The sequence below is a fragment of the Hemitrygon akajei genome, chromosome 20 (genome assembly GCF_048418815.1).
Source record: "Hemitrygon akajei chromosome 20, sHemAka1.3, whole genome shotgun sequence".
NCBI classification, from domain to species: Eukaryota; Metazoa; Chordata; class Chondrichthyes; order Myliobatiformes; family Dasyatidae; genus Hemitrygon; species Hemitrygon akajei.
Window position 1 is genome coordinate 31,683,163 of NC_133143.1, and position 10,963 is coordinate 31,694,125.

Below are 10,963 nucleotides of genomic sequence, written 5' to 3' on the forward strand. Positions count from 1 at the left end.
GATGGTAAAATCATCACTAAGGCCCTACATCTGATTATCCCAGTTAGTCCTATGAGCCACCTTCTTAAACTACGATAATTCTTGTGTTCAAATACATACAACACAACAATGATGGCTGAAATGTTTCTAGAATTTTACCCAACAGCAATGACTGAGAACAGTAATCTGTTCCAAATTAGACAAATTTACGGGTGACATTATTTTCAGATGTTTTTTACCCTTTGCCTCCTCTGTGATAATAAAAAATGTTGCAATATACATAGATGTGATGAAGTGTTCATTTTTGATGTGTATATGTAGAGATGTGTTGATGATCAAAACAATGAAGGCTTAGAGCGGCGAGTTAACCAAGCAAATCGGCATTTCAGCTGGAGCCAGACTCATATAGTGAAGTGGAGAGTATTCCATAAAACTACGTAGTGGCCAGTTCAATTCACAACTGCTCAATAATGACAGAGATCTCAAATGGTATGAGCAATAATTTGTGAATTAACAGCAACTTATACACATTGTGACTCCAACACCGATAAAATATTCCAATGAGATTTTGAACAGATATAACTTAAAACATTTCTTTAATAATGTTTCAAGAAATTAGTATATATCATTTCAGATTCAGTGGTTTGACCTTCCAGGACTAATTCCACCAAGGTTTGGAGGGCCAGTTGGAGGCAACTTCATTTTGTAGAGAGTCTCAGAATCTAGCATTAATATTTCAAAAGGCATTACCATCATTAAGTGCCTTACCATTAACACCCTTTTAATCATCACTGAATAGAAACTCAGGCTATATCCACACTAGACCGGATAATTTTGAAAACGCCGGTTTTGCGTAAAAATGATAGGTGTCCACACTATGCGTTTTTGAAAATATCTCTATCCACACTGAAACGGAGATTTTGGTGAATCTCCTCCTCCTGCGCATGCGCAAGACACATCTACCGAAAACAAGCAATATGTTTGGTGTCGAATCTCGCCGTAAAAGTGCACGTTTGTGTAGTTACAGACTAGAAAAACTTAAAACGACAGACAGCTTTCGCGTAGGAGAACTTAAAACTAATAAAAAAAAACTGGAGCGTATGGCGGCAACCGACAGGGAGTTCACGGACAGATTGACCCAGCTGACGACGAACATTGGAAAAACTAACTCTGTTGCATTAATAAAGCATCTTGTTAAATGTATAAAACATGTCTGCATCAGTGTTATCTTGTATTTCCATACAATGTTATATTAGGCTGTTACACATCTATTGTCAGAGAAGTACTTGCATAAATAGGTAAAACCACCTTCATACAAGCAAGGACAAAAAACAGGGCAAAGTGAATATACTTATGTATTCAGTAAATTATGGGACAAAGTATTTGGTGAGTACATTTCTAACTCTTCTGGCTTCAGTCTTTGCCATCTATTCTGAAATTGTTAGGTTGCGTTCAAGAAAACAATGAACTGGCGTGCTACCATCTGACAGCGTTTTCAAATGTCTCCGGTTACACCATCCACACTGATCTGCCCGAGCAGTGTTTTCAAAAATACCCTGCCTGGAAAGCGTTTCTGAAAAGCTCCGGTTTCGGGGATGAAAACGCCATTTTAGTGTGGACAGAGAATAAAAACGAAGCGAAAAAGCTTCGGTTACGGATTTATCCGGTGTAGTGTGGATGTAACCACAGGCTACATCCACACTAGACCAGATAATTTTGAAAATGCCGGTTTCACGTAAAAATGATAGGTGTCCACACTATGCGTTTAAAAAAAATCTCCATCCACATTGAAACAGGGATTTCGTCGAATCTCCTACTGTGCATGCGCAGGACTCATCTACCGAAAACAAGTGACATGTTTGGTGTTGAATCTCGCTGTGAAAGATGGTGCATTTGTTCAGTTACAGACTAGAAAGCTTAAACAACGGGCAGCTGTTGGCTCTCGCGCAGGAAGATTTAAAAGTTTTAAAAAAATAAATACTGAAGCGTATGGAGGCAACTGACGGGGAGTTCATGGACTGTATGACTTGGCTGATGACAAACATTGAAAAACTGACTAACTCTGTTCCATTAATAAAGCACCTTGTTAAATGTGTAAAACATGCCTGCATCAGTATTATCTTGTATTTCCATACAATGTTACATTAGGCTGTTACACATCTATTGTCAGAGAAGTACTTGCATAAATAGGTAAACCATCTTCATACAAGCAAGGACAGAAAACAAGGCAAAGTGAGTACAGTATACTTATTTATTCAGTAAGTTATGGGTCAAAGTATTTGGTGAGTTCATTTCTAACTCTTCTGGCTTCAGTCTCGTTGCTGTCTGTTCTGAAATTGTTAGGTTGTGTTCAAGAAAACAATGAACTGGCGCGCTGTCATCTGACAGCATTTTCAGAAGTCTCCGGTTACCCTGTCCACACTGATCTGCTTGAGCAGCATTTTCAAAAATATCCACCCTGGAAAGTGTTTCTGAAAAGCTCCGGTTTCGCGGGATGAAAATGCCGTTTTAGTGTGGACGGAGGGTAAAAACAAAGAGAAAAAGCTTCGGTTACGGATTTATCTGGCGTAGTGTGGACATAGCCTCAGCAAGACAAGACAAATAAATAAAAGAGCATGTCAGAAGCTGGCTGTTTCTATAAAGTGACTCGCCTGCTGACACCCTAAAATATTTCCATCACCTATGAGACACAAACTAGGAGTGTGATAGGATAGTCTCCATTTGCTCTATAAATACAGCTTCAATAACTCTCAAGATGCTCAAAAGCTTTTTGCAGTTATCCTCAATATTAATTTCCTCCCAGCATCAGTATACAGTGTGCAGGATTTAGAGAAAGATACGGCATTTTTCAGATCGGCTACTCCAATAACATCTGAACCTGCAAGGTGGACAAAGACAGCAAATATTTATGAACTCCCACTTATACAGATTCCCCTCTAAGTATTACATCTTCCTGTTGTGCAAATATATCATCATCCTTTATTGCCAATATGGCTAAATTCTGGGACTCTAAATTTTTATCAAGAGGAGTGAAATAGTTCAATAAGCAGCTCACCACCACCTCTTCAAAAGCAGTGAATGCAGGCTTTGTCAGTGATGTTCAAATCTTGGGGAAAAGAAAAAATGTTGGATAATCACAACAGTCAAATTGCAGAAGACTGATTTCTTATTTTCACTTTATCTACCATGCTTTCAGTATTAGCTAAACTCTCCTCCATCATTCTGTGGGAAACGAATAAAACTTAAGCAGAACAGTTTTTTTGAAACTGGTTTACACTCTTCTCAGTTTATGATTCACTAATATCTTTGTATTTAGCTATTAACTAAATTGGTGTGGATACCAAGCAACTGGCTTTATGTTAAGCATGAGAAAATCTGCAATTCCTCCAGCATTTTGTATGTGCTACTTATGTTTTAACATGTACTTCTTGTGTGCTTTTATGAAGGGATATATATTCCAGAAGAAGAAAACATGTTATTGAAAAGCTAAGAATGATTTACATTCTGTTGTGTGGAGTTGTCAATATGAAATGCAAGGATCTCAAACGTTTTGTAAGTATTAAGTTTTGTGTTTTTTTATGCATTACAAAATACATATGAAAAGAAAAAAGAACATTGGTTACAAGCATAGCAATATTTGTGCAGAAAAGATGAAAAATATTTTAAAATATTGGTTACAGGAGTCTATATATTTACTTTAAGTTTAGGTTCAAAAATATGTACTCATTGAAATAACAAATACTTGAGTAAAATACTTCTGGTAATGGTTTGCATTGGAATTCCCACATAGATCTAGGATCTAAGAAATGAGTTACCTCTCACATTCAAATGCGTATCTAATTTAGTACTCACTACCATTGACAAATGTGTAACTTGAAATGAAGATGCCTGTAGAACAGTAAAATAAGGTACCCTTCAATACTTAATTTTCATGTGTGATTGATAATTATAAGAATATGGTGACAAAATTGACAATTGTAATAGAGCAAAATACCAAGAAAGGCTTTCTCCAGTTACTTGTCATGTTCAAGTTTGGATGTTCGAGAGGTTAGTCCAGGTTGGTAAGATTATTTTATTATCAAAGCAATTGTAGATGGAGCTGAAAGCTTTCCAATAGTCGACATACAGACTCAATAATATCCTTATGCTGGAGGGAAAGTCATATTGAAGTAGCTAAGTGGATTCCTATCTCCAAGTAAAATAACTGAAGAAAAGTGTTGCAAGATTTCAAACAGAACAAAAGAAACTAGAATGGTAAAGTTAAAGATTACATTGTGAATTTAATTTTTAAAAGTTATTTATGTTACAAATCTTGGTCTGGGTATTTTCAGTTATTTGAATTAAGATGATGGCTGATCAAAAAAAGTAGATAACTGAAACATACTTCAGAGGGTTGTAAAGAAATGCACTAATTCAGATTTAATTGGTGGGCATCTTCACTACTTAAGTGGGCATCTTCACAAACTTAAGTTTCAGAAGAGAAACGAGAGAACATAATCTGCCCACAAATGGAATGGCTGTAAATGTAATGTGGCTTGCTGGGAATGTGTCATGGCTCACTGAAAAGAAGGCAAATGTGAATTATTTTAAGACCATAAGGCATAGTATCAGAATTAGGACATTCAGCCAATTGAGAATGCTCCACCATTCCGTCATTGCTGATTTATTAACCCACTCAACCCCATTCTACTGCCTTCTCCCTGTAATCATTTGGTGCCCTGACTAATGAAGAATCTATCAACCTCTGCTTTAAGTACACCCAGTGACTCGGCCTCCACTGCTGTCTGTAGCAATGAATTGCACAGATTCACTACCCTCTGGCAAAAGAAATTCCTCCTAATCTCTGTTCTACTTGGACGTCCCTCTATTCTGAGACTGTGCTCAGTGGTGCTAGACTCTCCCACTATAGGAAACATCCTCTCCAACTCGTCTATCTAGGCCTTTCAATATGTGATAGATTTAAATGAGATCTCCCCTCCCCCATTCTTCTAAACTCCACCAAATACAGGCCTAGAACAATCAAACAATCCTGATATGTTAACCCTTTCATTCCTGGAATTCTTCTTTTTAATTTTTTAAAATTTAATTTTAATCTATAATTTTTTATACATTCATAAGTACACATTGAGATAATATAAAAAGTAATAAGGCACTTAAATAGATAATTATGTGCAGTTGTAATTCCACCCTATTAGACTAAGCAATGACAAAATTGTTAAGAAAAATAGTAATAATAGTGGATTAATAATAATTTCCATGTATCTCTTCTGAACCATTACTTCTGGTCCAAAATATTATATGTAGCCCTATGTAACTACCATTGTAGGATTTTATATCCTAACTCGTTCATGTTTGCTCCTACCCCCAAACATAATTATCCAATCCCCGTGTACTTATTTACTTAATTTTTTCATATTTTTCCCCTTTCCCAAATCGTTTCCTTTATTTGTGTTAATTCCCTATTTTTAAAAAACAGTAAACAATTGAACCAAGGGTGCTTACATTAGCAATATTACTGTGTTGATGAGAAAAGCAGTATAAATCATAAGGAGAGTCAACCAGAGTCTGCTCACTTTGGGGTTATAAATTCAATCCATTTATTCCAAATTTGATTAAATTTTTCTTTTTGAATTCTCAAAGAGTAGGTAATCTTTTCTATTTTAAATACTTCCAAAATAATTTCATGCCAATCTTCTAATGTAGGTGATATTGGATTTAGCCACTTTCTGGTGATTGATTTCTTACTTGCCGCTAAGAGGACCTGTAGCAATTTTATGTCTTTCTTCTGATCCAAGAACAGTACATGTCCCAAATAGAGCGTCTCAAAGTTCAGAGGTATCTGGGTCTTAAATACCTGACCTAAAGTTCTATGAATACCTTTCCAATATAAACTTAATTTAGGGCAATCCCAGAAAATATGGAAATGATTTGCCTCCTTGGAGCCTCACCTTCTCCAACACGTCGCGTTTGTGTCTTTATATTTTTCCTGATATGGGGTCTTGAAGTATCTTATAATATTTTTCTAACAGTGTTCTCTCCAAATCAAAGGGTTAGTTGAAGACCACTGAAAGCTGCATATTTCCCCCCAGACCTCCTCTGAAAGTACCAACCTCGCTTCTTTCTCCCACTTCTCTTTAATATACAACGTGTTTTCATTTTTAGCATGTAAGAGTACATTGTATAATTGAGAAATTGATTTACTTGGCATTGAACTGTAAGCCAAATTCAGAATCTTGAAAAATTCTAATTCTACTGTTGATAAATCTGTATATCTACAACTCTGGTTAACATAATGTCATATTTGAAGGTACCTAAAAAAGTCATTATGTTCTAGGCCATGTTTGTCCTGTAAGGATTGGAAACTTTGTAATACTCTTTTCTGTGTAAATGAGAGATAGGTTGTAAGACCTTTCTTTATCCATAGTTCAAATCTTTTATTTACTCTGTTGGGAAGAAATTCGGTATCATATGCACACCATCTAAAAAGTTTTAACATGTTATTAATTCCACATGAATTAGCCACCTTCTGCCATACTTTTAATGTAAGATTTATCCAGCTGTTTTTAGACTTTTCCAATTGGGCTATCAATCCTTTTTCTGCTATTGAGGCATGCAAAGGAAAACTGTCAATCAATCCAAATTCTATTTCCTTCCATCTAGCCTGATATTCCTTATTACACCAGTATAACAGAGGGGTTATCTGTGAAGCATAACAATAATTTCTGAAGCAAGGAAGTGCCAAACCTCCTCCTTCCTTCCCTAACTGTAAGGTGTCAAATCGAATTCTAGGTTTCTTTCCTTGCCAGATAAAGCGGGAAATCCATTTGTCCCATTCCCTGAATTGATTATCGTCCACCTCTACAGGTAAAGTCCGGAAAAGATAGAGTAACCGAGGGAGAATATTCATTTTTATAGTATTTATCCTTGAATTTAAACTTAAAAAGGGTATAAAATTCCATCTATGTATATCTGCTTTTATCTTTGAAATTAATGGCCCATAATTTACCTGTGACAACGTTGAAAGATCCTTTGGCAGGGTTATTCCTAAATATTTTAATGATTTAGCTTCCCACTCAAGATCATATGTATCCTGCAGTTTTTTGGATTCTGTATAATTTAGGGACATAACCTGCATTTTCTTTACATTTATTTTATAACCTGATACTTCCCAAAACTCATCCAACAGTGTAAACAATCCTATAAATGATTTTTCTGGTTCACTCAGATAGACTAAAACGTCATCTGCGAATAACGCCACTTTCTGTTCAATCCCTGCCACCTTAATACATTTTACAATTTTGCTCTGTCTGATTAGTTGGGCAAACGGTTCAATGTATACTGCAAAAAGAAGAGGAGAAATTGGGCATCCCTGTCTAGATCCTCTCTCTAAAATAAAGGAGTCGGAGAGGTCCCCATTTATCTTAATTTGAGCTGTAGAACTGTCATATAAAATCTGGATTACTTTAACAAACTTTTCTTGAAAGCCAAATCTTCCTAACACTCTATATAGGAATGCCCAACTAACTGAATCAAAAGCTTTCTCAGCGTCTAGCCCCACTATCATTGTCTCTGTCCCACTCTTAGTAACGTGTTCTAGTATGTGTAAAGTTCTCCTTATGTTGTCCTGAGTTTGTCTTTGTTGAATAAATCCAGTCTGGTCTAAGTGGATAAGGCCAGGTAAAAACTTTTCCAGTCTGCGTGCTAATATAGATGTAAATAATTTGTAATCCAAATTAAGAACGCTGACTGGCGTTTTGCCACATTCTAGTTTATCTTTACCCTCTTTAGGAATAACTGAAATAATCGCTTCTCTCCAGGAAGGTGGAATTTCTCCTCTCTGTAATATCCAATTAAAGGTGTTAAGTAGCAATGGGACTAACTGTGACTTCAGCGATTTGTACCACTCTGAGGTAAACCCATTAGAACCTGGAGACTTTCCGGTCTTTAATCTAGAGATGGCCACGTTCAGTTCTTTGACCGTTACTGGTTCTAATAGGCATTTGTTTTGGAAATCTGTGAGCTTGGGTAGATCTAAAGATTTCAGTAAAGTGTCTATATAGGGCTCATTTGAGGCCCGGGGTTGAGAGTACAGTCCTTGATAATATGTTTCAAAACTCTCTTGAATTTTCCTTATTGTGCTCTCCACCAGCTTTGTCTTTGGATTCTTTATTTTGTAAATTATATTATCTGCTTGTTATTTACATAATTTATATGCTAATAATCTAGCTGATTTACCTCCTACTTCATAATTCTTTTGTCTCAAGTAAAGAAAATTTCTTTGAGTTTCCAGTGTATAAATATTATCAATTTCACTTTGCAATTTCTTAATTTCCTGTTTTAAATTAGAATTAATTTTATTGCTATCTACAACTTGAAGTTGTTTTAATTTTCCTTGAAGGTCTGCTAATTTTTGTGCATTGAATTTTTTCATGTGAGTTGTTATGGAAATAATTTTTCCTCTCAGTACAGCTTTTAATGCATCCCATAAAATCACTGGTAATGTTTATCCCCGTGTAATTAAGGTCTAAGTATTCTTTAATTTCTCCCCTTAATCTCTGCATTACTTCCGGATTATTGAGTATATGTGAATTTAACCTCCATAGTGTTTTCCTCATTGTCCTTTCCAGGATTAGGGACATAGAGACTGGGCTATGATCTGACAAATCAATTTTTGCAATATTACAGTCTTTTATCCTGAGTCTATCTATGTTAAATATAAAAAATAGTCTATCCTTGAATAAGCTGAATGAGGGAAAGAGTAATGTGTATAATCTTTACTAGTGGGGTGTAATTCCCTCCACACATCTATAATTCCCAACTCTTCCATCAATGAATTCACTTTCCTAGTCAAAGGTTTATTTTGAGTGACTACTCTTGAATCTAATGCAGGATTTAACCTAATATTAAAATCCCCTCCACAGATTATTACCCCTTGAGAATTGACCATTAGGTCAAAAATGTGCCTATAGAATGACCATTCACAACCTGGTGGAGCATAAACATTCAGCAATGTTATTTCTGTACCTTCTATTCTTCCTGTAATTTTTACAAATCGTCCATCCTTGTCTTTAGTCTCTGAAATACGTTCATAATTAAGAGCACTTGATATTAAAGTTGCTATCCCTCTCTTGTGGCTCAATTTATATGATGAATAAAATACATGCTTAAAACCCGTTCTTTTTAATTTTACATGTTCGGATTGGCTCGTGTGTTTCCTGAAGGAAAACTATTTGTGCCCTCTCTTTTTTCAATTTAGACATAATCTTATTTCTCTTAATTGGATTCAAAACCCCATTAACATTATAGGAAATTATTTTTACCAGTGCATTTTGCATTTTTCTCTAATAAAAAAAACACTCTCCTTTTCTAACCAAATGGTAAGCAATCCCTTCTCAACAATAAAACAAAACATACAACCACACCCTAGACATTTTTGAACAAATAACATTAAAAAATTTTTCCCGACTTCCAACAGTGAGGCCTGAGCACCAGCCCGCCTCAGGTCAGAGGGAATACCTCTATCTTCACCCTGTGTTAGAGGGCCCTCCGCAGTGTGAATAATCATAGAGAATTCTCTCCTTTTTATGTCTCGACCATATTGCTATATTCAAGTAATTCCGTCTAGTTTATTTTCAGTTACCAACTTTCATTTTACCTTCAAGTCTGATTTACTCTTTTCAGTCATTTCTCTTAATTATTCTATATTCTCTGTGCATTCGCGTCTGAATATTTGCAGCTTTTCCTTGTAATTTGACACTCTGGTTCTCGTGTAGCATCCTCCCCGTGCTGGCTGCCATGACTTTTGCCAAATCCTCTCCAGTAACGGCTCCGGTTGGGTGATAACTTTTATAGATAGTCCTCAGTCCGCCACGTCCAACATTGCCTCTTCTACTGTAGCGTAGGTTTTTATCCCTTCATTGTAAAAGACTCTTAACCAAGCTGGATGCAGGGTCTGGAATCTGATATTGTTTTCCTTCAGGACTCTCCGTGTTTCCGCATATTCCTTCCATCTGGCAAGGATCTCCGGTGCGTAATCGTGGTCTAAACTGATTTTACAGTTGCTCAACATGAAACCTTTTTTTTGCCATGCACATTTAAGCACCTCTTCCTTCATTCTGTAGCTGAGGAATCTGACTACAATTGATCTGGGATGGGCGCCTGCCAAGGGCAGCAGAGCTAATGCGCGGTAAGCCCTTTCTATCTGTAGGTCTTTTGCGTCCGGTACATCAAGATTCTCTCTAAGCAGCTTCTCCACGAAAGGAATCATCAATCCGGGTTTACCTTCAGCTCCTTCGGGAACTCCGTAGATCCTCACATTTTCCCTTCTTGAGCGGCTTTCTTGGTCTGTTAGCTTCCACTGGAGCTGCTCTTGCAGCTTTAGCATTATTTCTATCACTTCCTCTGCTTTTTGCAGCCTCTCCTCAGTCGCTACAATCCTCGCTTCTGCTTTGTCTAACCTCAAATTAGTGTTTACTATTTCTCCTTTAGTATCTTCCAACTGTCGGAACTCGCGAATCTCTCTGAGAATCAAAGTCAAATTCACTGATTCTTCCTCATTATCTCCATCTAGGCTAGCCGTGGGGGAGCTAGGTCCCTTGTCTCGTTGCGTCTCTTTGTTTTTATCAACCTTCTGAGCGAACTTTTTACTCTTGTTCTTAGACTCTTGCCCCTTTTATTAATATAGTTATTCAATTTTAAATATTTGCCTAATTTCGGCTTTGGGGCAGTTTACCTCCTTTTTTGTCGAGAGACCTCTCCCTATGCCGCCATTCCCTTGATGACCTCATTCCTGGAATTATTCTTGTGAACCTCCTTGGACTCTCTTCAATGCTAGCACATCTTTTCTCAGATAAGGAGCCCAAAACTGCTTACAGTACTCAAAGTGTGGTCTGTCCAATGCCTTGTAAAACCTCAGCATTACATCCTTGCTTTTATATTCCAGTCCTCACAAAATGAATGCTAACATTGCATTTGACTTCCTTAC

At 36.7% G+C, this 10,963-nt stretch overlaps 1 protein-coding gene across 1 annotated transcript in view; it reads left to right on the forward strand.

Annotated features, from left to right (window-relative positions):
• The window catches only part of LOC140713929 (uncharacterized), a 49,910-nt gene extending 40,091 nt beyond the window's left edge, over window positions 1-9,819 (forward strand). Inside the window, exon 8 of the mRNA XM_073024625.1 lies at window positions 9,753-9,819. Coding sequence (XP_072880726.1) covers window positions 9,753-9,819 — 67 coding nt within the window. The remainder of the gene's footprint in view (window positions 1-9,752) is intronic.
• Window positions 9,820-10,963: the final 1,144 nt, after the last annotated feature.